At 42.8% G+C, this 26846-nt stretch overlaps 1 protein-coding gene across 7 annotated transcripts in view; it reads left to right on the top strand.

Annotated features, from left to right (window-relative positions):
* Positions 1–12329, top strand: part of MDFIC (MyoD family inhibitor domain containing) — a 156035-nt gene extending 143706 nt beyond the window's left edge. For all 7 annotated transcript variants that reach the window (XM_045010789.1, XM_045010942.1, XM_045011007.1 and 4 more), the window contains one exon: positions 10498–12329. In XM_045010789.1, coding sequence (XP_044866724.1) covers positions 10498–10745 — 248 coding nt within the window. In that variant the 3' untranslated portion in view covers positions 10746–12329. The remainder of the gene's footprint in view (positions 1–10497) is intronic.
* Positions 12330–26846: the final 14517 nt, after the last annotated feature.

The raw sequence follows: 26846 nt of genomic DNA, 5'->3' as shown, positions 1-26846 counted from the left end.
CTGGTTTGAAAGCTTATTGGGTCAGTTTGTGACAGGTTAGTGTCAAGTATTACAAAAGAAGCAAAGATCAGCCTGCATGTGTGTTTTTTCTTTACGTGTTGCAATTTAACTTTGGCTGCTCTTGTGCCATTTAGATGGTCATGTAATGGATCTCTTAAAATCTATTTGTTATACAGATCTACCCAGTTTAAATAAAAGAAGGTTTCAGAGTAGCAGCCGTGTTAGTCTGTATCCACTAAAAGAACAGGAGTACTTGTGGCACCTTAGAGACTAACAAATTTATTTCAGCATGAGCTTTCGTGAGCTACAGCTCACTTCTTTGGATGCACCTATGTTCCATTCTATGCATCCGAAGAAGTGAGCTGTAGCTCATGAAAGCTCATGCTTAAATAAAAGAAGTGGGTGGAGATAGCAGAAGGGAAGCTAACCTGAATAAATGCTTGTTTCAAATTTTAATATTTAACTTGGATACTGAGTAATTGTTAATGGGTATAAAGAAGATGAAAAATGTTGTGCTAATACTACTATTTATAATAATTATTGTGACCTTTAAAAACAAAATGACATTAAAATATATAACTAAAAATGAGGAATGATTTGACAAACTTTGGTTATGGAAAGTTAAGTTTAGGGTGCAAGACTTTACCCTAACTTAGATCCTTGCTGTTTGTATGTAGCTAAAGTTACTTTTTTTTTTAAAGGAGTTATCATCCAATTGCAGCAATGTGCTGCATGTATGCAACCACTAAGATACTGAACACTTTCTTAAAGAAATATTGATAAAGAAAGGGACCATTTGTTTTCAGAAAGTATAGTTCAAATTGAGAAAGAGTTGTTTTTAAACCAAAGTTTGCTGTTAAATATAATTTTTGTGGGAGCCCTGGTTGAGTTTTGTTCATTTTTGGGTCTTTTGCTCCCTAAATTGTGAGGGGTGAACCTCTCATTTGGAAAAAAAGATAGTAAGAAATTAAGACTGCCAGGTCCAAACCTAGCTTGGATCTTTGCCATTCAGCAGTACACACTTTCAATCAAGTTAAGAAGCATTGATGAGTTTGAAGAAAGTCCTTTACATCCTCATCTGGAAGAATGATAGAAGTTCATGAATAATTTCCCATGAATAATGTTCTCCACAAATTCGGAATTTCTTTTGCTTACACAGGTTCCATAAGGAGATCAGGATTTCCTCAAATGCATTAATTTTTCAAAAGTTTTCAGCAACATTTTGCAATTTTTTTAACACTATGGCTTGCTTTAGAATAGTTTGCTGTGAAAATTTTACTCTAGAAAATTCAAGCTATTAGTTGTTGTTTCTGTTCCCAGACTAAATGAGCATAAATATTATAATTGGGAGGGAGGGAGGAAGAAGCCATTTGGGCCTTAAATCTCTCAAGGAAACAGCTGTTAAACAGATTACGGCGCTTAAAACCTGTATGGGTTTTGCCTAAGGTATCATTTATAAGCAAATTAAGCTACTACAAAATATGCATTGGTTGGGTACAATGTTTAAATGTTAACCTTCTCTTGCCAAATCTACAGAAAGTAACTTTGTGCATATGCACTGTCTGAGCTGCAGAACCTTGACTAGCTTGTGGTATTTATTGCCTATTTGCTCTGACACTGACAAGGAGTTTTTAGAACCCTGTCCAAGAAATCTTAAAATACAGGGGGATGTTCCAGAGGACTGAGGGAAAAAAAAGTTACTAGTGTCCTAATAGTTAACAAAAGCTCAATGGAATGACCTGGGTAACTTCAGGCTGGTTAGCCTAATGTTGATACCAGGCAAAATCATGGAAAGGCTGATTCGGGCTGCAATTAGTAAATAATTAAAGAATGGTATAATAATTAATGCCAATTGACATGACTTTAGGGAAAATAGGTCTGGTTGAACTTGATATTGTGTTTTGATAAGATTACAGGTTTGGTTCATAAAAGGAACTACGTCATTCTTAGTCTTCTGTAAGACTTTGTACTACACAATAATCTGATTACGAAAACAGCACTATTCAAAATCAATGTAGCACATGACTAACTGATATGTCTCAAAAAGTAACTGTAAATGAGGAATTGTTGTCCAGCAGCAGTGTTTGTTGTGGCATCCCACTGGATGGCCCAATGTTCTTCAATATTCTTTTCAACGATATGGAAGAAAACACAAAATTATTGCTAGTTTGCAAGAGACAGTAACATTGATGAAGTACACCTCTACCCCAGTATAACACCACCTGATATAACACAAATTCAGATATAACACGGTAAAGCAGTGCTCCGGGGGGGGAGGAAGGGTGGCTGCGCGCTCTGGCGGATCAAATCAAGTTCACTATAACGTGGTTTCACCTATAATGCTGTAAGATTTTTTGGCTCCCGAGGACAGTGTTATATCGAGGTAGAGATGTGGTAAATAATGGTAAAGACAGGTCACTTCCATAGAGCAATCTGGATCACTTCGTGAACTGGGCTGATTTGAGTAATGTAAGTTTTAATACAGCCAGAAGCAAGTTCATACATCTAGGGACAATGAATGTAGGTCACACTTACAGGATGGGGACAGTATCTTGGCAAATAGTGAATCTCAAAAGGGCTTAAGAGTTGTATTGCATAACCAACAGAACATGAGCCCCCAGTCCAGTGCAGAGGCAAAGAGAGTAAATGCAATCCTAGGATGTATGATCAGGGTAATACTGAGTAAGAGGAAGGAGGTGGTGTTTCTTCTGTATATTGCATTAATGAGATCATTACTGAAATACTTTGTCCAGTTCTAGTCTCCACACTTTTAAAAAAGGATGTTGAGGAATTAGAAATTGTTTTAGATTTGTGGGTAGGAGAGTGAAAGAGAAAAGGTCTATGTAACAAGGCTCTCTCTTTGCTCCTGTCTTCCTCTGTGCACCCAGACCACTTGGCAACTCTCTGCTAGTAAACAACACATGCAGTATTTACGATTCCCCTCCCACCCAACTTTACAATGTTGTGCAGCACCTTATATAGAATAGTATATAATTCCTCAGCCATTTAGCCTGAGAAGAAGAGAGGAGAGGGAAGTCTCTCCCTCTGAGATCTGTCTTGGCCCTGGCTCTCAAAGCTTGCCTGCCCCTCCCTTCCTCTTTCTACTTCTTTTCTGTTTCTTCTTCTACTCCCTGGGCTAATGGGATAATTTAAGCACTTTAGCTCTCTCCAGACCATTCCAATCTATCTTTTCCTGCCCAGCTTACTATGGGCGATTTAATTGGCGATACAGTGATCAGAGTGCTGTATAGTTGCTGTTGCCCAGCACTCTGACACAGTCTGTTATAGAGCAAGTTCTACCCTGATCAAAAATAGAGGAAAACTGTTTACCAAAAGTCCTTCACCATTAACTTTAAGGCAAATATATCTTGGTTTATGGGGAAGGGTCACTGGTATGTGGGATGGGAAACTGGGAGATGAAGAATTAAATAATGCTATTGTGACAGGGCGGGCCCCAGTTTCTCCAGCCTACACTATGTTAGGAAATGTCCCATTTTTAAAAATGGATGAATGAAGGGAGTTTCTCTGCACAAAGAAATAGATTGTTGAAGTTAGCATGTCACTGAGGTGAATAGTGGCTTTAGTTCAAACCTTCGGCTTCTGTGGATTATCAGGAGACAGTTTTAGGTCCAGCAGCCCTACTTTGTATTACAGTATGAAGAAGACTGTCTCTGCAACAGAAAATAATAGGTGTTTAAAAAGTTGCAAAAAGACACCCTCCACCTCCAGGTTGCTGACTTTATTCTTTTTCCATAATCTTCACTCATCTTTGGGAATATAAAATGAAACTCATGTTCCAGATAGTTGGCTTAATGTGTTCCACTTCTGACTCATCTGTAGCACCTGCTATGTTTTTTTATGTAAGTGGAAATAAAACTCCATTGGAAACAATCTTTCATACAAGTACTATCATCAAAAATATTTGTGCTTATCCAAGATGTTCTAGTTAAGTGATCTATAAGGACTTGGTTTTGGAGCCTGGGAAAAAGTGTTTCAGAATCTTATGAAAGGAGTAGGAACATAACTGTCTGCAAAGGGGTATTGGAAAACCTGAAATTACCTTTATGACTGAATCCTGTGCAATATACTAGTGGTGTGTGTCCTGTTGCCTTTAAGTAACTGGCTTCCAAAGAAGATAAGGGACCCTCTACCATCTGCTAAGAGAGAGTTCATCTAGGCCAAGTGACAGAGATACTTAATAGTTTTGGAGATGAAAAACTAGAATACGTCTGCTAGTACCACAGTTGGGCATGTGTGTGGTTTCTGCACCACGTTGATCTGTTGCACATGCTCATAAACCCCAGGTTTCTTATTGCCATTAGGAAACACAACATGAAATGTCTCCTCTACTTCTCTGTCAGTCTCCACTTTAAAGAAGCTAAGAAATACTGTTTTTATGACATGCTTAGATGGGATGTTGCAATAATTGTGCCTACAAATTTACCCTAATTATGAGCTCAGCTGTAAGAAGTGAATGTAAGTTCATAAGATGTCACAATAACCAATAACAACAAACATTGATGGGAAAACTACAACCTGAGACAGACTGAATTAGTCCCAACAAAAAGTCCTACTGATATAACTGAAGGACTGTGTTAAGATCATGCCTGGTAAACAAGAACAGTGTGCGAGTCACATCAGTGAACCAAAATTGTGGGTCCTTAAAGAAAGAGACTTGGTGAAGCTCATTCCAAGAGCCACGTTTTTCCACCATCATGGCTGCTACTCCATTGTCTCTGGGGCCCCAAAGCTTTGTCATCCTGATTCTGAAAATTGTCCTGCCAGACTGGGCCAGAGAGTGGGGAGCCAGGCGACATCACTGCCTCCAATGGCTTTGACTAAATCTCAGATATCACTTTGAATGTGAGACTTGTCTCTTCCTTGTGCCTCCCCTCGTGTGTCTTTTTTCTTCCCCTACTTTATTTCTTCTCTTTCTGATCCTTCTCTTTTTTCTAACAGTGAGGTTGCACGTGGGAGACAACACCAGAGACAGAAGCTGCATTTCTATCTTTACGGGTTTTTTCTCTCTCCTTTTGCAAGTGTTTGTCTTCTTTTGTTTTCTATGAAACATATCAAACTTTAACAACAGCTCGCTACAAACTATCCCTATAAACTTCTCTTTTCCACAAAAGGACAGTTATCTTTAATGCCAGCTAAGAGACTGACAAATAAGAGGATTTTCCCTTCTAAAAATGCTCCCCAGCTAAAGGGAAAGGGAGCAAAGAAAGTTGCTAAAATGAAAACTTTATTCAATGCTTTACATTTCAAATCCTTTAACTGCTTTTCCTTCTTTTTTTGTATCTTTCATAAAAGGTTTAAAGGATTTCTAATAGTGTGCTTGCCATGGTACTAAGCAGGCAGAGGTCTCTGTATGCCAAATCCTGAACCTTGTTTAAAGTTGTTTAACGTTGGACAGTGACTTGGTTATATTAATACCTTTGGTCTATATATTCCATCTAAATTAATACAAACTGGAACCCCACTCTTACTAGTGTGTTCTGTTCAACATAACCTCCAGGTCTGTAGTACCTTTGGCACCAACCAAAGTGTAGAGATTTTGGAGAAAATACTGAGAGTCACCAAAAATCTGAGGTTAGGTGGATGTGGTGATAACTTGCCCATCACAACATATTGTATAATCTTCTAGTCCAACAGCTGTTCAGAGTCCAGATTTAAAATCAGTAGCACAGGGGGAAAAAAGTTTCATTAATGTTTCAACTTTGCCCTTGAAACATGGCCCAAAATTTTTGTTCATCATACAGATGAGTCACTGGTCACTGAAAGGATAAAGAAAGTAACACAGATGTTATGCCTTTTTTATTTTCATTCTCTGAAGTCTATGTAGGCTAAATAAACCCCATAGGAAACAAAATACCTTCTGAGTGGAGAATGTGTGAGTTTGCTATCAGGGCAGCTTAAATCAGAATAAACAGTATGTGCATACGTTTCTGCTTCACTCCTGTGAAGAAGAGATGAAAGAAAAAACATCCATAGTGACACCCATAATAGAACCATCAGCCAAAATTAATAGTGCATCATTTCTTTGTGTAATTGAGCATACATGGATAGCTTTGGCCTTTGATAATTAGCCAAGAGTGAAGTAGCTTTATTTAGACCAACGCAATTGGTCTGCTTCAGTAAATATCTACATAATGGAAAGCTTTGCAGGTTCCACGGAATGTCTTTCACTACACTGAGAATTGAAAAGTAGACTCTGGTGAGTTTTGCCTCTTGCTTTAAAAGCCAGTATATCAATGTAGTGCTATATCCTGAGTGTGTGTGTCTGTCTGCTTCTCTCTCTGATTTACACATCGCTGGAAAAGGAGGCAGTGATGAAGATTAGTGTATGTGTTTCTTTATTTTGGCCTTTATCTCTCTGTGTAACAGTTCTGAAATGTCCTGCAGTCTACTCAAAATCATTAGATTTTGATTTTGTTGATGCTTTGTTAACAAATTCTGTGTTCTATACACCAGTTTTCTGTCATTATTAACCTCTGTCTATCTGCCTGTCTTGAGGGTCGAGAATAGTAAAAAATAACTCCAGTTCCTCAAATGTGGAAACTCCTTAGACTCCTGTGACTGTTATCTTCTACCTCTAGTTCCTTTACATCAAAAATCAGAGAGGAAATTGTACCTGAACAAATCTAACATCTCCATGACAACAAGCTAATTAATCACCATCAGTGTGGCTTTGGTCATCTTCACTCAGCTAATATTTCCCAACTTCATTTCACATATCTGTTGAGTTTTGGAGGAAGGTCACTGATATAGATATAGGTATACGGTTTTTTTCATATAAAGAAGCCACTTTAACAGACATAAACATTGGGTTTTTAAAAAAAAAAATGCTGAAGCTTATCAGCATTTGCCTCTTCCAGTTCTCCTTCCCACACAATGATAAGGAATTTCTGAGAAAGTTGTTTTGTTTTTCTCGCTCGCTCTCTAGCTTTACTGCATCTTGAGGGTTTATTCTGTGCCACCTCTATTCATTATTTATATAAATTCATTTGTTGGCTTAAGTACTGCACCTAACCTAAGATATTTATGTATGCAGATGACAATGTTCTTACCTACTGCAACTGATAATCCTCTTGTCAACACTTTCCTATGTCAACTGGCTCAATGAAAATCACCTCATTCATTTATTTTTTAAACATGAGAACTGCAGCTTTGCTGTTTCCTACCAAAAATTCTGATTGGGCTTTAATTTCAAAAATACACATTTATCATTTCAATTTCTCAAATATTGAATGTATGTAAAGACCCATAAGTCTTGCTTGATCACAATCACTCAGGGTATATCTATGCTGCAAATGAAGATGTGATTGGCAATATGGCCTTTGGCCTGGGTTAGCTGTGCCAGTACAAGCCCGCCAGCAACTCTGTACTCAGATTGCTGAGTTGGGCTAAATTAAAGATAGCATAGATGTGCTTACAATCACACCTTTACTTACAGTGTAGATGTATCTTTAGTACGTACACTGACGTAAGATTTCTTCCAGATTTAGTTTGGACATTGCCTACTATAAATAAGTTAGTAAGCTCATTTATTTTACCACATCTGGACTTCACAGATATAGTTCAGTCAAGTTTTTCCATAAAGCCTTTCAAAATGTGACATGGCCTATAAGCAAGCATCTAAAATTGTAACTGTATTCTTGAGCACTATATTATCATCACGATTGCCTCTGGTTACATTTGTAGGTTAGCATGAAAATCACCTTGCAATAACTAAGAACATAAGAACATAAGAGAGGCCGTACCGGGTCAGACCAAAGATCCATCTAGCCCAGTATCTGTCTACCGACAGTGGCCAATGCCAGGTGCCCCAGAGGGAGTGAACCTAACAGGCAATGATCAAGTGATCTCTCTCCTGCCATCCATCTCCATCCTCTGACAAACAGAGGCTAGGGACACCATTCTTACCCATCCTGGCTAATAGCCATTTATGGACTTAGCCACCATGAATTTATCCAGTCCCCTTTTAAACATTGTTATAGTCCTAGCCTTCACAACCTCCTCAGGTAAGGAGTTCCACAAGTTGACTGTGCGCTGCGTGAAGAAGAACTTCCTTTTATTTGTTTTAAACCTGCTGCCTATTAATTTCATTTGGTGACCCCTAGTTCTTGTATTATGGGAATAAGTAAATAACTTTTCCTTATCCACTTTCTCAACATCACTCATGATTTTATATACCTCTATCATGTCCCCCCTTAGTCTTCTCTTTTCCAAGCTGAAGAGTCCTAGCCTCTTTAATCTTTCCTCATATGGGACCCTCTCTAAACCCCTAATCATTTTAGTTGTCCTTTTCTGAACCTTTTCTAGTGCTAGAATATCTTTTTTTAGGTGAGGAGACCACATCTGTACACAGTATTCGAGATGTGGGCGTGCCATGGATTTATATAAGGGCAATAATATAACTGTTTGTTTATCAATAGCTAAGCCGTTTGGCATCAAATGTTTTTGAAAGGACAAACTAACTTACAAATATCAGAGGGGTAGCCGTGTTAGTCTGGTTCTGTAGAAGCAGCAAAGAATCCTGTGGCACCTTATAGACTAACAGACGTTTTGCAGCATGAGCTTTCGTGGCATCCGAAGAAGTGGGTATTCACCCACGAAAGCTCATGCTGCAAAACGTCTGTTAGTCTATAAGGTGCCACAGGATTCTTTGCTGCTTCTAACTTACAAATGTACCAATAGAAAAAACACTAGGACTAAATTTTCTCCCTTGAGTTATAAATATTGTTAATCTAATTTAGATTTTAGTCTGTCTAATTTTCAAAACTGATTGCCCACTCTGATCAGATTTGTTTTACGTCCAAGTGAACCATTCATTTCTTACAACATATATTCCACAGCTTTAAAGATGTTACCCTGTAGTGACCTTTTGCTTTAAAAAGTCTTGCAACTTCAAAATTTTCATTTGTGTTCCAAGTATTCCTGTCTCTCACAAATTAAATGTACTCCTCCCCAAATAGTATCTGTTGCTGAATGAAGAACACAAAATTAAACTTGTGTGCATGATATATGCAGCTATATCTGGGGAGGGGGTTCTGCTGAGCTTTTCAGAACGTACTGTATGTAACTGGGTTTCCTTTGCATTGATTTTGATGAAAATCTGATAAATGTATGCCTCAATACTATAATTTTCTTCTCATTGCTCAGTGCTTTGCTATTCTTCCAGTCTTTGTGTGTTTCCCCGTCCTTTATCATAGAATTAGAACAAAATATCAATGATAATTATTTGATGTGATTCCATGTATTCATTGTTTGGGTGCCATCTCTCCAGCTGATAATGTGTGGGATACTACTCGAGTGCACTTTCTCATTTACCATGTGTGACTTACTAGTGCCCATGACAGCAGGATATTTCAGTTCAGGTTTAGTTCTAATTTCCAGTTAGCTTTAAAAATTAATTAAATCTAAGACTAATAAGAGAATTGTGTAGAGGAATAATTTAAAATGTGGGATCAGAACAGATTTTTTTTTCATTGTTTAAAATGTAGATGTATATATGGCATGTTGATATGGCTGTGTTTGAGATTAGCCTGATATCACAGAGAAAGCAAGATCCTCATGCTGTGGTGGCATCTCCTTTGCTATAACTACTTTTTTCCATAAATATCAACAAAACAGGCAAGCACATAATTTATGTATAAATTATAGGCAGCTGTGACCAACTCTCAATTCATAAAGTCTCAGTGTTCTGTTTTTGACTTTGTCTCTTGAGATTTTGTTTCTCTTATGAATTATGTCTCATGAAGGTAATTCTCAAAATAGGTGGGTTTGATTTGACTTGAAACGTGGGTTGAGGTATGGTTCTTAATTCCATTTCCCCCCCGCCCCAGCACCAGTTCTCCCGTCCTTAGACACACAACTATAAATTACAAGTAACAAAGGTTCCCGATATAGTATGAACAGTAAAATTGTATTGTACCTTTGCCACACAAACTGATCCTGCAACAAGAAACTAACATGTTCATATGCCAGCTCTGTGGTTGGTACCACATCGGGCACAGATATAAAATATGGTGAGTTTACAATCTAGAAGACAGATGCAAAGGTGGACCAAAAGGAAGCAGTCACTTTAGATAACTGGATATTTCTTTCATAATCTGGTAATTTATGGGTGTTGTGGAAGAAGTGAGTCTGAAGACAAATTTGAATGAGGAGATGATAGAGATATGCAGAGGGCAATGTGAAATCAAGAGTAGAGAAAGGACATGCAGTCTGGCATCGAGGCTAGCATAATTGACTAATGGAGGGAGACGTACAAGATGAGATCCAAGATTTAAGCTGGCTGTATTGTGACCTTGAAGAGGAGGACACAAAATGTCAACTTCCTGTTGCAGGGGAGGGGAAGTTTTGCCGATTGTAAAGCAGTGCTGGTAATTATTATGTGACATATTTGCACATAAAATGTAATACTGATTTGTCCTTTTTTTTCCTTTTTTTTTTTTTTATATGCGGCACACTACAAAACTGGTACTTATGAAGATTGCTGTGTTCACTGTATCCTGGCTTGCTTGTTTTGTGAGTTTCTCACCCTCTGTAATATTGTTCTGGGTCAAGCTTCCTGCGGCATCTGTACATCGGAGACCTGCTGTTGTTGCTGTGGGGATGAAATGGGGGATGACTGTAACTGCCCATGTGACATGGATTGTGGCATAATGGACACTTGTTGCGAATCATCAGACTGCTTGGAAATCTGTATGGAATGCTGTGGGATTTGTTTCCCAACATGAAATATTTGTATCTTTTTTTATTCTGTTTAAAAACTGGAGAGCTTTTTAAAATACTTTTGAAGATAAATAAGGTAAGAGTCTCACACAGCAACCTAGTATTTGCACTGTTAACTTGCTATGTTTAAAGAATCTTTAGAGAAAACAAAAAACCTGTACTCTAACAAATGTTTTATGGTTTAGTATGTGAAATTCTAGTTACTTTCCAACTCTCTTTTGGCTTTGCAAATGGGACAGTTGGCTGCAATCAACTTAAAAGCCTGATACAACAGGCCTTTCTTGGTTAAAATAGCAAAGTTTTTGGCCAGAGAAAAGACTGCAAAGTAGCCTAAATATTTCCCCCTCACCTACTTTAATGCTTAAATGCTTGAATAGTCTTCCATACCTAACACACTTTTGCAGGAGGTCTTGAAAGCAAAATGTCTTTATTTCAACCTTTTATGGTTTGAAGTAACCTTGGCCTATTATATTTTAAAGTGAATTTAAAATATGCAGTGGGAATCTACAATTGGTCTTGGTGCAGTGGTCACATTGAAATGTTCTTCTCTTTTGAAATATTCCATTGGTTTGAGAGAGATTCCCTGTGCTTATAAGGGTGAATACTGGTAATAGGTGAAATTCCAGGCATATTAAGTCAATGAGAGTTTTGTAATTGACTTTAAAAGGGTCAGGATTTCACCCACTGTCTTCCAAACCAGAAGAAACTTTTTATATGGGACCTGTATTTCCCTTCAGTATTAATGTTACTTGAAATGATCAATTTTAGAACAAGGTTTTGAAAGCCTAGGTAACATACCATTTCTCAGTTGGACTAGATAGTCAAAATCACTCTAGTTATTTAAAGGAATATCATCAAAAATAACTTCAGATTCTAAACCTACCAGTTTTTGTGGCTTTACAACCACATTTTCTAATTTAATTTTCTCCCCCTTCCCCTCCCACCCCCTTCCTCTGCTGTAGGAAAGATCCACACAAATAGGGGAAATGGGCAGTCAGAGAAAATAGTGAAACCAACTAGACGGGAAGCACTATCACGTGCAGAAAGTAAACTTATGAAATATCTTATTCTCAAATATTGGTTCTTTTAAATGTTACTTATAAACAGTATATAAAGAATTTTCAAATAGTTAGTTTTAAGCTGACTGTGTCTCTTTAAAACCGAAGGAACTATAGTAATGTCTTTTAAAAACACATAGGATTCAATGGGCCAAATTTTTCTCTTAATTACACCATGTAAATCTAGATTTTCTCAGTATAATTGAGAACAGATTCTGGCCCAATTTAGCTGGTGATTACACAATTTCCAGATGTTGGGAAATAATGGTGCCCATTTACCTTAGCATCTGCTAGTTTCTCCCCTCAATACCTCTGCCTCATTTGTTCTGTTATGTAAACTACCTGTACGTCTTGATCTCACATGTTTAACTTTGCTATCTAGACTCCATATTTCCTGTTTGTAGTTTGTTGGTCCTAGGGTACGTCTACACTACGGGATTATTCCGAATTTACATAAACCGGTTTAACAAAACAGATTGTATAAAATCGAGTGTGCGCAGCCACACTAAACACATTAAATCGGTGGTGTGTGTCCACGGTTCGAGGCTAGCGTCGATTTCTGGAGCATTGCACTGTGGGTAGCTATTCCGTAGCTATCCCATAGTTCCCGCAGCCTCCCCCGCCCCTTGGAATTTCCGGGTTGAGATCCCAGTGCCTGATGTGGCAAAAATCATTGTCGCAGGTGGTTCTGGGTAAATGTCGTCAGTCACTCCTTCCGCTGGGAAAGCAACGGCAGATAAGCATTTCGTGCCTTTTTTCCCTGGATTGCCCTGGCAGATGCCATAGCATGGCAATCATGGAGCCTGTTTAGCCTTTTGTGACTTTCACCGTATGTGTACTAGATACCGCTCACAGAGGCGATTCAGCAGCGCTACACAGCAGCATGCTTTTGCTTTTGCATGATAGCAGAGATGGTTACCAGCCATATTGTACCATCTACCATGCCATAAATTGGTAATAAGATGATCGTGGCTACCAGTCCTTTTGCACTGCACCATCTGTTGCTGTCATAAGTGCCCCTGGCTGCTCTTAGCCAGGGGCGCAAAAGCCAAAATTGGGAATGACTCCCTGAGTCAATCCCTCCTTTTTGGTATCTAAAAATAGAATCAGTCCTGCCTAGAATATGGGCAAGTGTACTAGAGAACCACTGTATCATAGAACCAGCAGCTCTGTGTCAGATCCTGCAGAAATTATGAGCTGTATGCTATTCACAGGGGGTGCTCCTGCAACAACCCCACCTGTTGATTCCGTTCTTCCCCCAGCCTTCCTGGGCTACCGTAGCATTGTCCCCCCACTTGTGTGATGAAGTAATAAAGAATGCAGGAAGAAGACACAGTGACTTGTTAGTGAGAAATGAGTGGAAGGCAGCCTCCAGCTGCTATGATAGTCCAGACAGGACAGTAAGGAGTGTGTAGGAGAGGAGCCCAGCATCCCTCTGCTAGTCCAGGGGCAATTGAATCTTTTCTTTACACATGAAGGGTGGGGGCTGATGGAGCTCAGCCCCCTGTTGCTATGATGACGATGGTTATCAGCCATACTGTACCATCTACCAGGAAAAATTAGGACCAGGCGCCCTTGATTGACCTTACCGATGCTAGTCAGCATGGTTACCAGTCCTTTTGCACTGCCCCATGTGCCAATAGGCTGATGATGAGGACGGATACCAGCCATATTGTACCATCAGCCATCCATAGCGTGGGGGGTGCAAGGATGTTGGTGTTGAGTGCTGCACCATTGCGTCTATCTGCAGCATTCAGTAAAGATAGGGTGTCATGTAAAAGAGTCAAGAGAGGATTGTTTTCCCTTTCACTTCTGGGGGTGGGTGGGGGGGTGCGTAAATTGCCTAGCTATGCCCTGACCCACCGCGGACACTGTTTTTGACCCTAGAAGCATTTGGCGCTCAGCCAAGAATGCAAATGCTTTTCAGAGACTGCAGGAACTGTGGGATAGCTTGAGTCCTCTAGTCCATGAGCGTCCATTTGATTCTTTGGCTTTCCGTTACGCTTGTCACGCAGCAGTGCGCTGAGTCCCTGCTATGGCATCTGTCTGGAGATTTTTTAAAAATGATTTTGAATTTCGTCTTCTGTAATGGAGCGCTGATAGAACAGATTTGCCTGCCCTTACAGCGATCACGTCCGCATCGTCCATGCGGGAGCTCTTTCTTTATTTTGATTTCGGACTGCATCACCACACGTGCTGATCGGAGCTCCACGCTGGGCAAACAGGAAATATTCAAAAGTTCGCGGGGCTTTTCCTGTCTACCTGGCCACTGCATCCGAGTTCAGATTGCTGTCCAGAGCGGTCAGTGGTGCACTGTGGGATATCGCCCGGAGGCCAATACCGTCGATCTGCGGCCACACTAACCCCAATCCGATATGGTAATACCGATATTAGCGCTACTCCTCTCGTTAGGGAGGAGTACAGAAACCGGTTTAAAGAGCCCTTTATACCGATATAAAGGGCCTCTTAGTGTGGATGGGTGTGGCGTTAAATCGGTTTTACGCTCCTAAAACCGGTTTAAACGCCTAGTGTAGACCAGGCCTTAGTTGATTTAGGTCTCACTACAACAGTCCTTGATGGGTAATAATTCACTTTAAGAAAATGTGATGACCCTAAAACAGTTCTTTTCAATGTATGCAAATGTGACAAACTGAAAGAGCATGGGAATGTGAAATTCGTTGTCAACACATTGTTTTTACCTAGGGCCTGGTTCTGCGAACACTGACTAGTAGTGCTTACTACTGTGAATTCTCACTGAAAATGATAACCTTAAAATAGCTGTATCCTTCACAATTCTGTTGAACTAGGGAGGTGTTTCCTTCTGCCTTGACCTCTCCAGGATTGTGGTATATTCCAGTTCAATGCAGATTTATTCAGCAGGTATCTTTATCCATTTTTGACAGTAACTACAGTAGCTATTCCCATCTGTTTTTGCTGCATAGATAGATCCAGATTCTGATCTCACATTAAGGTGAACCAGGTGTTTCTCCACTGTCAGCATTTTCCAATGGTGTAATTTCATTAAGGAAGTGCTCAGCTATTATGGTAATGGACACTATACTAAAAAACTACATAGTTAAATTGATAAAATCACTGAGCTCAGAATCAGGCCCTTGGGGCTCATTTATGACTCCTTAGAGTCTGAACCACACTGGGACGGGGGAAGAGGCGTGCTGGCTGAGTGGCAGTGCCTGGAGGCGTTTTGCCTTTGTAAGATATAACACCTCTGGGGAAACTGGGGGCATTACAGTGAGCAGTGGGACTTGCTGCACCTTCCCCCAGCACAACATTGGTGGATGTCACTACAGTGCTGTTGGGGAAATGTTCTCTGGGACCACATACCACTGAAGACTGTGTTAGCTGTCCCATCCCCTGTGTTGCTTAGCAGAGCCAAATAAGCTATGGCTGTCCCTTGTTTTGAATGTGCTTGTGAGTCAGGGGAGAAGGGCTTCCTATGTCTTCTCCTTGTGCCAGAGGAGTCACATTTTGGTTTATGGGTTTCTGGAAAACTGAACATCTGCATTATTAAGCTTTTAGTAAATATTAAATTTTAAGAATTGGTTAGTATTGCTCTTGAAAATAAATGACTATACCACAGGCTGCTATAGATGGGCAAACAATTATGGTCTATGCAAACTACTTTTTCATGGTTTAAGGTTTGTTTGTTCACTTAGATTGTTATACACACAAATATTTCTGCTTGTAGGATACTTTTCATTCTTTTTTCTGAAGAGTACAGTTCCCATATTGTTAAACCAAAACCAAGAAGAGCTCTGTTTATAATTTATATATAATCAGAATCTGGATATTTAGGTATACCTAATTTTAATACTTCTCTTGTGCCCACTTGATTTGTGAAATATTAGGAAGTGGAAATACTGGCAGGTTATAGGACATATAAAGCCTGCCAATGACTTGGAACTATCATCAGATTATTGCAGATTTAATTCTGAAAATTTTAACTGTGTGATTTAACATTTAAATCTATTCTGCTACTCTTTGTCATAGAAATATTAGCACTTTTGTAATATTTATCTCTGCAGCAGAGAATATTAGTGAGTAGTTTAAAGAACTTCTTTTTTATATTTATATTCTTAAATTTCTCTTTTGTTATGTCCGCTCTGTAGGCAATCTTATGAGCATCTTGTGTAATAAAAACAAGCAGAACTAAAAGTAGACAATGTGAAAATGTAGTTTAAATAAAAAATCAGTACTTGTCAAGTTTGTAAAATTTCTGGTGAACTTTCACAGTGTTTCAGTTTTATAGTTTATAGTTCTGCAAACTGGCCCTGTTTTTTACAAATTGGTAAGTTACTATTTGTATTTTATATTAACTGGATCTGTGTAATTATAAAACACTATTTTGAAATAAAAGAACTTTATTTTAAAACTGTGAACTACTTTGTTATTATGTTACTGTCTTATTACTGTTTTGCATTTTAACATCATGTGGAAGTTTCTGCATACAGACATTGCTTTATGCGAGAGTTCCTGCTACAGCTTGTGATCTTCGGGTGACTCACAGTGTGAGTGAACCAGTATCGCTATGTACAGTTTTGCACAACATAGCAGATTTAGACTTTAAAATTTCCGAAGAAATAACTTGGGACTTCATAATATGGAATATATTTAAAATACATTTTGTGTAAGTTAAAATGTAATGGGACAAATTTATCCCTGGTGTAACTCCATTGACTACACTAAGGATGAATTATTGTATTTTTAATATATTCACTGACGTATCCCTTTCAAATTACTAAAAAGCTACACTAAACATGGAGTAGTTGGTTCACAATATTATTTAAGTGGCAGTAAGATTAATGGACTCATGAGACTGCAAAAGCTTAGGGTTCATCCACTCAAGAAAGTAGCATCAATTTAATTTAAGGTGTGATTTTTTTTTAAACCAGTTTAACTAAACCAGTGTGAAAGGCTGTGTGGCACCTACTGTGGTTTAAACTAAGGTTATTTCAGTTTGGCTCAAATTGAGTGGTGTCCTGGGTCTACCCTCACTTGAAACTGGGGGGTTTCAAGGTGAGGACCCGCATGCCACCATGTCATGGGATCTCACCCCCACTTTGAGCTTGTGGGTTCAAAGATGGGGACCCGCATGTATTCTGCCACCATGTCCTATGGGATCTCACCCCCACTTTGAGCTTGTGGGTTCAAAGATGGGGACCCGCATGTATTCCGCCACCATGTCCTAGGTCTCACCCCCACTTTGAGCTTGTGGGTTCAAAGATGGGGATCTGACTTGGTTTTCCTCTAAACTAAAATCCTAGTTTAGATCTAGTAAGCTGCCACCACTCAATCAAGAAATGTGGATTGAGACACAGTCCTTCCCCAAAATCCTAGGGGATTCCAAGAGCCCCAAATCCATGGAGTTCTTACACCCAGGAGAAACAAACCATTCCCCCTGCTTCCTCCCCCCTCCCTTTTCCTAGGAGAGATACCGGGATCTAACTACAGAGGGATACCTCCCCCTCCCCTTTCCCTGAGAATCCACCCAAGGAAAGACCAAACAAGTCCTTAATAGAAAAGAATTTATTAAGAGAACAAAAAGAAAGTACAGAATCTCTATGAGCCCAAGCTGGACACTCATAGGGGATAACCTTATCAATCTCTGGAGAGAATTCCCCCTCCCCCCTTTCTCAGTCAAAGCAAAATCAGCAAACAGGAATAAAGCATTTCCTTTAGCAAACACACAATTGCAAATGTAGAAATCAAATCATAAGACTAATTCGCCTTTCTAATTAATACTCACTATTAATTAGTAGAAACTACTCCAGGAGAACTTGGAGACATGACTGTCTTCTGTTAGATTCAAAAACAGTTCTCCAGACAAACAAAGAAAACACAGACAAAAGCTTCCCTCCACAGAGATTTGAAATTATCTCGTCTCTGATTGGTCCTCTGGTCAGGTGGTCACCAGGTACAACATGTTAACCCTTTACAGGTAAAAAGGGACCTTAACCCTGATCTGTTTATTTATGACAAGTGGGAACAGAGTTAAGCTAAATAAGCCTCTCAAACTGAAAGAAGAGTGTCCACATGGCCTTTTACAATGTTTTTACTAAATCATTTTTTTAAAAGTGATACAACCTCCTGTATACATGAGGCCTTAGAAAATCAAAAATAATTCTAAAGACTCTCCACCAAATGTTACTAATATTTTAGTTGCAATGAATGAAATTTTGCATTTGGGACAATAGCTAAATTTCTAGTAGAAAATAATTGTTCATATAAAAACACTAATAAAAACCTTTACAAATAGCAGCTGCTTGAGGTTTACTCCAGCTATTCATATATAATAGTAGATGGCTATAAACAATAACATCTAGAGAACAATTTCTTCAGTCAAGAGTCGACCTGATGCATATTTAGGAACCTTCAGTGTGCATAATAACTATTTTAACACTAGTAATTTATAGTAAGAACGGTTAGTTAAACTCAAAGGGAATAGCAATCTTTTAAGAAAAGAATACATTTCTAAAGGGAAAAGCTTTTTAATTGTAGGTCTAACTATTTTATTATGTGATGCCCAAATAATATTCACAACAATAGAGAGAGAGAGACTGTGTGTGTGCCTGTGTTTGGAGACGAACACTATGGTTACACTGAGGCAAATCCATTACAAGTTCTTATCAGATACCTTACAACTTTCTGCAAAACTTCTGTTAATCTGAAATTTCTTGCTCCTCTCAGTCCCAAAGATGGCAAAGAGCTCTCTGCCTGTGCTTAGAACATTTTTAGACATTTGGAAAACCCTGTCAAAATTGTCATCATGTGTTCTTGTTAGGAGTGAGAGAAGGCAAATCAGAGAATTCTATCTCCGAACCAACAGTGACTCAGGCATTTGGAATACTCTTCAGAGCAGCTGAGTTCAGCTTGACTCAAGAAAATAGTGACCTGAGGGGTCACTCATCTAGGAGCTTTGTCATGAGCATTCACCAAATCATTTACAGTGATTTTGGCACTGACTAGCTGAGAGAATGGTCTTTCCTCCCTTATCAGCCTTTGCCATGGTGAACTATTTCCACCACAGTTAGAGACGAGTACCATCTCCGCTCTGCAAGATAGGGGCAGATGTAGGATTTGATTACAGGATCAGAGCCTGTATATGGGTTGACTTTTTAGTATGAGGATTACCTTTGTTTTTAAATTATCTGCAAGCAAACTAATTTTGCCCCCTTGTGCCTATGCATTACAGTACAGTCTAAAATTAATTATCGCTTTACTGAAATATAAAATAGTACACAATATTTTTCTATAACTTTTAATACACATGTAGCATTTTATTTATTTTTATTCTGATTTCATTACCGTAATAGTCCGGGATAATTGGGCATCTTTTTTATATGACCCTCTGAAGTGTGTAGTCAGCAGCCAAATACTATTACAATTTGTTTTCAACCAACGATGCAGCCTTCCTCAGCTACTTCATCCTTGAGTTTCACCTAACTAAAAAGCTACTTTATGTGCACTAAACAGACAGCATACCTAAGTTACATACCTAATGGAGGTACATTGCAGAAGATAGGATAGTTACTATTAAGTAAACTTAGGTCATTATCCTGCATGGACTTCTGGGAACAGCTGGCGTAAATTGTTATAGCACTGGAACTATGACCGTTTATACAGTTGAGGCTCTGCCTTTTGATATCAATGGTGTTGCACACATACTTAAATGTTTGAAAAGTCTAGACCTCAGGTGGCCTATATACGTTAGCAAATATCACTATTCTTCGAGTCATGTCGATTCCATTCTAGGTGTGTGCACATCCACGTTCACAGTCGTCAGATATTTTTACCTTAGCAATATCCACTGAGTCAGCTGTGGCACCGCCTTGAGTCCACTCGCTGGTATATTAGGCACCGCTGACTCTGTGCCCTCTCAGTTCCTTATTACCGCCTGTGATGGTTGGTGGGAGCGCCTCGTCTTGCATTGCAAGCGCATTAGTGGTTCTTTACAGCCCATTGTCTCTCTTCTTTGTATATAGTTTGTAGGTACTTAGCCATTAAGTTAAGTGTCAGGTTAGTCTGGTAGTTAGAGTCCCTGCTGGGACTTCACCCCAGAGCGGGGTATGCCCTGTTACCCTGGCTTCAAACCACGCTCATCATGCAACAGGCCGACGTCTATTAGTGACCCCCACGACAGCTTTTTGAAGTGCTTGGGAGAGTCCCATAGAAAGAACAAATGCTGAATCTGCAAAAAAAAATTGCCCTAGACCCCAAAAGGAGCAGGACATCCTCTTGAGGGCCCTCCACATGGAGGCTGTGCTTTGTCCTGTGTTGGAGCCCTCCCACTTGGACCCCATACCGAGTACCTCAGCATCAGTGTGGGGTGCTCTTCCCAGCACCGTTCCTCCTTGCCAGTGTCTAAGGGTATGGCTACACTTACGGTTTGCAGCGCTGGTAGTTTGCAGCGCTGGTCATCCAGCTGTGTAGGAGCAGCGCTGGTGTGTGGCCACACTCACAGCTACCAGCGCTGGTGTGTGGCCACATTTGGAGCATTTGCAGCACTGTTGGGAGTGCTGCATTATGGGCAGCTAGCCCAGCATTCAAGTGCACCAGAGTGCTTTTCAAAAGAGGGGGGTGGAGGGTGGTGTACTGTGACAGGGAGCGGGGAAGATAGAGAGAATGGATTTTTGGAGCCAACACTGTGTGTTAGCTTCCTGGATTGGAAAAATCACAAAATGTTCATGAGCCCTTAGTCTTAACTCTAATTGCAAACAGCCTGCCTCCAACACGGACTCCCCCCTGTTTCACTCCCTGTGGTGTACTGTGACAGGGAGCGGGGAAGAGAGAGATTGGAAAAATCACAAAATGTTTGCGAACCCTAACAGCCTGCATCCAACACTGTTTCCCCTGCCTCTCATTTGATCGTTCACAGCCAGGTACAGATAGCTCCTGTTTGCTGTGATCAGTGTTTGTTTTTATAGATAAGCAGTTCAAACGGAGCTCCGATCGGCTCCGTTCTGTTTCATTCACTCTCCCTGCATGCCTCTCATTTGATTGTTTACAGCCAGGTACAGAACGAGCTCCGATCGGAGCTCGTTCACAACAAAACAAAGAGAGGCTGCATAACAAAACAAAGAGAGTAATTTATAAAAGCATTCTGGGATACACCTTATTCCCTGGAGGCCAATCACAGCGCTGGTGTGTGGCCACACTTGATGACCAGCGCTGCAGCACCAGCGCTGGAATCCTTATTCCCCATGCCGAGTGAGGTGTACGGCCAGCGCTGCAGCCAGGGAGTTGCAGCGCTGGAAGTGCCCTGCAGGTGTGGCCACTTACTAATTGCAGCGCTGGTGGAGGCTTTCCAGCGCTGCAAATCGCCAGTGTAGCCATACCCTAAGAAGCAGCACAAGAAGAAGAGCCCCCCCAGCACCAGAGGGGAAAAGGGCTTCAGGCAAAGGACATATGTTAAGCTATGTGGCCCGCCTCAGGGCTTCCTGGGGGTACTAATGTGGTTAGACCCCCCAGCCTGGCCAGGGATTCAACTCCAACTCCTGGGAGCGGCAGGGGATCTCGGCTTCTCCTAGGGCACTTGTTGCCTGAAGTGGACCCAGCCGCTAAGGAACAAGCAAGCTGACGGGCACCTTCCCACCCACCCGCCCAGAGGAGTCCTCCAGGGCCAGTTGCAGCTTCATCTCCACTCCACTCCTATCCCCTCCACAGACCCGAAGCCGCCCAGAGAAAAGCATGTGTTTCTCTTCTCCAGATGAAGCTTTTGCTATGCCCCATGCAGGTTCCAGGGCGGCTGAGGAGGCGATAGCACATACCGCCTCCTCAGCCGCCCCAGATCCTGCATGGGGCATAATAAATCAAAAACTTCCCCACAAACCCCCCAATTGGGGGTCTGATGGCCACGGCAGCAGCAGGGAGGCCCACTGCCCATGCGGTACCCATAGTACTGGCAAACTTCATGCCAAAGATTGCTGCGGCACAGGTCACGTTCACCTAGATGGTCTCCCAGACATCAGTCCCGCACCGGGGCAGGATTGCTCCCCATCACGACACCAGTCTCCCTCTCCCTGGTACCGCTCATCTGGCAGGCACCGATCCTCGCTCTCGTCTCACTGATCGCTGACCAGGGTCAGTTGGCAATCTGAGGCCTTGATAGCCCCGCCCTGGTCACTGGAAGGGCAGTGGTTGGAGTCGGACCGGGAGTTCAGCCCCTCGCCGAGGAGGCGTGATTCACTGCTGATCCGCGAGACCAGTGTGGCATCTGCAGCTGCAGCATGTCAGCAGGGACAGTAGCCCACTCAATGGCCATGCTGGATCCTGTGGGGTGTGCCCATAATGCCAGTCTCATATTCCCACCATTCCTGCTTGGCTGCCTCAGACAAACTGCCTCTGGCACCGCTGTCAGATCACGGCACCGAATACAACGCGGGGACAGCATAGCAGGCTCCAACACCCAAGGAGCCATCCCCAGAGATGCAAGGTGAACCTGCTCCTTCTGTGGCAGTGCAATCGTCGTCATCTTCAGACGAAGCGGTGGCAGGTCCCTCCCAAACAGTCCCCCCAGACAACTTCCAGGAGCACCAGGCCCTCCTTAAAAGGGTGGCTTCCAATTTTAACTTAAAAATTGAAGAGTTCATGGAGGAATCCAACAACCTCTCTGTTATATCCTCCTCCAGTGCCCGTCCACCCAGGGGTCCTTAAGATTGGCAAATCGCTATGGCAGACCCCCTCTTCTATGCTGCCTATTTCTAAGACGGCGAAAAAGAAGTATGTTCCTGCAAGAGGGTTCGAATATCTGTACACGCACCCTCCAGCGGCGTCACTGGTCATGTTTGCTGTTAATTAAAGGGACAGGCAGGGCCAAGAGACTGGATTTGTTTGGCAGAAATGTTTATTTGACGTCCAGCCTGGAATTTCGGGTCTCTAACCACCACGCCCTGTTAGGAAGGTACAATTTTAATCTGTGGAACTCCCTTAACAAATTCAAGAGGGCCCTCTCACTGGACCGAGCCCAGAAGTTTGCCCTTTGGTGGAGTTAAGGCACAGCGGTGGTGAGAGGAGGCCTCCAGATGGCCTGGGATGCTACAGACTCAGTGGCCAGGGTGGTAACCTTGGTGGTGGACATGAGGCACAGCTCCTGGCTGCAGCCTTCCAGGTTATCCCAGGAGATGCAGGCCACCCTTAAGGCACTCCCATCTGAGGGGGCTGGGCTCTTCTCCATGCTCACAGACTCAAGGCTCTTCGGCTTTAAAGACTCCCATGTCACCTCTACTCCTTGGGCTGTTCCATCCTCCACCTCCCCAGTCCAGGTCCTGGGGGACTCCCCGGCTGAGCACCTACAGGAGAAAGGATAGAGACAAGGGGTCTAAGCGACAACACCTGTCATCTTCCAGTACGTCTGCTCAGCCTGGCCCTTCCAGGAGCCAAGGAAGCCAGAAGAAAGCATTCTGAGGGTGTGCTCGAGGACGTCGCCCCAGTCACTTCCCAGGATCCACCCTCCCACTCTTTCCTTGGGTATGTCTACACTTCAAGACTATTTCGAATCAACTTAATTCGAATTTGTGGAATCGACCTTATGAAGTCGAAGTTGTGTATCCACACTAAATACACTAGTTTGACTGTGTGAGTCCACAGTAACGGGGCCAGCGTCGACTTTGGAAGCGGTGCACTGTGGGAAGCTATCCCACAGTTCCCGCACTCCCCGCTGCCCATTGGAATTCTGGGATTTCCCCCCAATGCATGCTGGGGGGAAAATGTGTCGAGGGTGGTTTTGGGTAACCGTCATCATTGAACCGTCAATCACGCCCTCCCTCCCTCCCTCCCTGAAAGCGCCTGCGGGCAATCTGTTCGTGCACTTTTCTGCTCAGTGACAGCGTGGGCGCCACAGCACTTTGAGCACGGATCCCGCTGCAGTTATGGCCGTTGTCAACTCCTCGCACCTTATCGTCCACCTCTTCCACAGTCAGCTGCTGAGAAATAGGGCTACTTTTCAATGGTGCTGCGAGCACTGGTGGACCATGGGGGACGTTTTACCAACATCGACGTCGGGTGGCCAGGCAAAGTTCATGACGTGCGTGTTTTCAGGAACTGTGGTCTGTTTAGACGCCTGCAGGAAGGTAGTTTCTTCCCGGACCACAAAATAACTGTTGGGGATGTGCAGATGCCTATAGTGATCGTCGGGGACCCAGCCTACCCGCTAATGCCCTGGCTCGTGAAGCTCTGTGCAGGCGCCTTGCACAGCGACAAGGAACTCTTCAAGTACCAGTGAGCAGTGTGACCTGTGACTGTTCAGTTTCTTTACAGAGAAGCTGAACCTGCCCCTGTTTCTTTACCAAGTGACTGTTGACTATCATCTGCAGTTACATACCCCGCCCACCCCGCTTCCCCAACTTCCAACACACGTTTAAAAATAAAATACATGTTCCACTGTAACTTTACAAAGGTTTCTTTATTGATGACTTTGCGTTACAGGGTTGAAACTGGGACACGGACTGTGCTGGGTAGGGTGTGCAGTGATGTAAAGACCGCCTGTAAACTCGAGGAATGACAGGCTCCTGCTCCCAGAGCGGTCTGCAGTGCTGGACTGGATGTTTCAACGGAGCCTGCCATCCCTCCTTTTTGGGACTCTGTGTGCGGGGGCTATGTGGCCTTTTGGCAGGGGAGGACGGATACAGATTCCTCTGCTGCGTGGCTCTGTGGTCCAGGACAGGGACCGTTGCATGAGATCTGTAACCCCCCTCCCCCGCTAGAAAGTCACGTACCCCCCCACCCACACAGAACCTGCAAACCACCTCCCATACCGACCAGGGTGCGTACTGACTGCAGTGTGTGTGTGACCTGCTGCTGATCCTGCCCCCATGTCTGTACCCTGGTAAAGGTGATTGTCCTGTCAAATTACCAACCCCCTTCCCCCCCTTCAAACAGTCTCCTCTAAAAGAACATGACGGAAACAGTAATTAACAGAAAAGTATTTTTTATTATCAACTAGACAGTTAGGGGATGAAACTAGGATGGGGGCTTGGGTGAGGCGGGAAGGAAAGGACTTCTCAAAATTTAGGGTATGAGAGCTTTTCGGTACTTGAGCACTCTGCTGGGGTGCAGTGACAGTTTACACGGCCTCTGGCACCCCTCCTTCTGGTTATTTTGGGTGAGGGGGGTATGGGACTTTGTGGCGGGGGAGGGCGGTTGCAGATACACTGCAGGGGGGCTCTGTCCTCCTGCCTGAGGTCCTGCAGAACATGCACAAGGCGCAGGAGCATGTCCGTTTGCTCCCTCATTAGTCCAAGCAGCGTTTGAGTCGCCTGCTTGTCTTCCTCACTCCACCTCTCCTCCCGTTCGCTGTGTGAGCGCTGGTACAGAGAGAGGGTCTCCCTCCACTGGCTCTGCTGGTCCGCCTCGTCTCGGGAGCAGCCCATAAGTTCAGCGAACATCTCGTCCCGTGTCTTTTTCTTTCGCCGCCTAATCTTTGCCAGCCTCTGTGAGGGGGATGCTGTGGCGGGTCTGGAGACAGTCGAAGCTGTGTGATGGGAAAAAGGGAGTGAATTCCTTGCCAAGATAAATTTTTGCGAACAATGAACACAGTCTAGTCTGTCTCTGTGAATTCTGGGTTGAGATCCCAGTGCCTGATGGGGCAAAAACCATTTTCGCGGGTGGTTCTGGGTAAATGTCGTCAGTCATCCCTTCCTCCGGGAAAGCTACAGCAGATAATCATTTCAAGCCCGTTTTCCCTGGATTGCCCTGGCAGACGCCACAGCATAGAAACCATGGAGCCTGTTTTGCCTTTTGTGCCTGTCACCGTATGTGTACTAGATGCCGCTGACAGAGGCGGTCCAGCAGCGCTACACAGCAGCATGCTTTTGCTTTTGCATGACAGCAGAGATGGTTACCAGCCATACTGTACCATCTACCATACCATAAATTGGTAATAAGATGAGCATGGTTACCAGTCCTTTTGCACTGCACCATTTGCTGCTGTCATAAGTGCCCCTGGCTGCTCTTAGCCAGGGGTGCAAAAGCCAAAATTGGGAATGACTCCCTGAGTCAATCCCTCCTTTTTGGTATCTAAAAATAGAATCAGTCCTGCCTAGAATATGGGCAAGTGTACTAGAGAACCACTGTATCAGAGAACCAGAGAGCACAGCTGCTCTGTGTCAGATCCTGCGTAGATTATGAGCTGTATGCTATTCACAGGGGGTGCGCCTGCAACAACCCCACCTGTTCATTCCATTCTTCCCCAGCCTTCCTGGGCTACCATAGCATACCCCCCACTTGTGTGATGAAGTAATAAAGAATGCAGGAAGAAGATACAGTGACTTGTTAGTGAGAAATGAGTGGAAGGCAGCCTCCAGCTGCTATGATAGTCCAGACAGGACATTAAGGAGTGTGGAGGAGAGGAGCCCAGCATCCCTCTGCTAGTCCAGGGGCAACTGAATCTTTTCTTTACACATGAAGGGTGGGGGCTGATGGAGCTCAGCCCCGTGTTGCTATGATGACGATGGTTATCAGCCATACTGTACCATCTACCAGGAAAAATTAGGACCAGGCGCCCTTGATTGACCTTACCGATGCTAGTCGGCATGGTTACCAGTCCTTTTGCACTGCCCCATGTGCCAATAGGCTGATGATGAGGATGGGTACCAGTCGTTTTGTACCATCAGCCACCCATGGCGGGAGGAGGGGGGGAGCAAGGATATTGGCATTGAGTGCTGCACCATCGCGTCTATCTGCAGCATTCAGTAAAGATAGGGTGACATGTAAAAGAGTCAAGAGAGGATTGTTTTCCCTTTCACTTCTGGGGGTGGGTGGGGGGCTGCGTAAATTGCCGAGCTATGCCCTGACCCACTGCGGACACTGTTTTTGACCCTAGAAGCATTTGGAGCTCAGCCAAGAATGCAAATCCTTTTCGGAGACAGCAGGAACTGTGGGATACCTTGCGTGCTCAGTCCCCCCTCCCTCCATGAGCGTCCATTTGATTCTTTGGGTTTCCGTTACGCTCTTCACGCTGCAGCGTGCTGAGTTTCTGCTATGCCGTCTGTCCGGAGATTTTTTAAAAATACTTTGGACCAGGCGTAACATTAC

This window comes from Mauremys mutica, chromosome 1 (assembly GCF_020497125.1).
Source record: "Mauremys mutica isolate MM-2020 ecotype Southern chromosome 1, ASM2049712v1, whole genome shotgun sequence".
In the NCBI taxonomy this organism is placed as follows: Eukaryota; Metazoa; Chordata; order Testudines; family Geoemydidae; genus Mauremys; species Mauremys mutica.
Note: the sequence above shows the minus strand (reverse complement) of the source record. Positions and strands in the feature narration are given on the sequence as shown.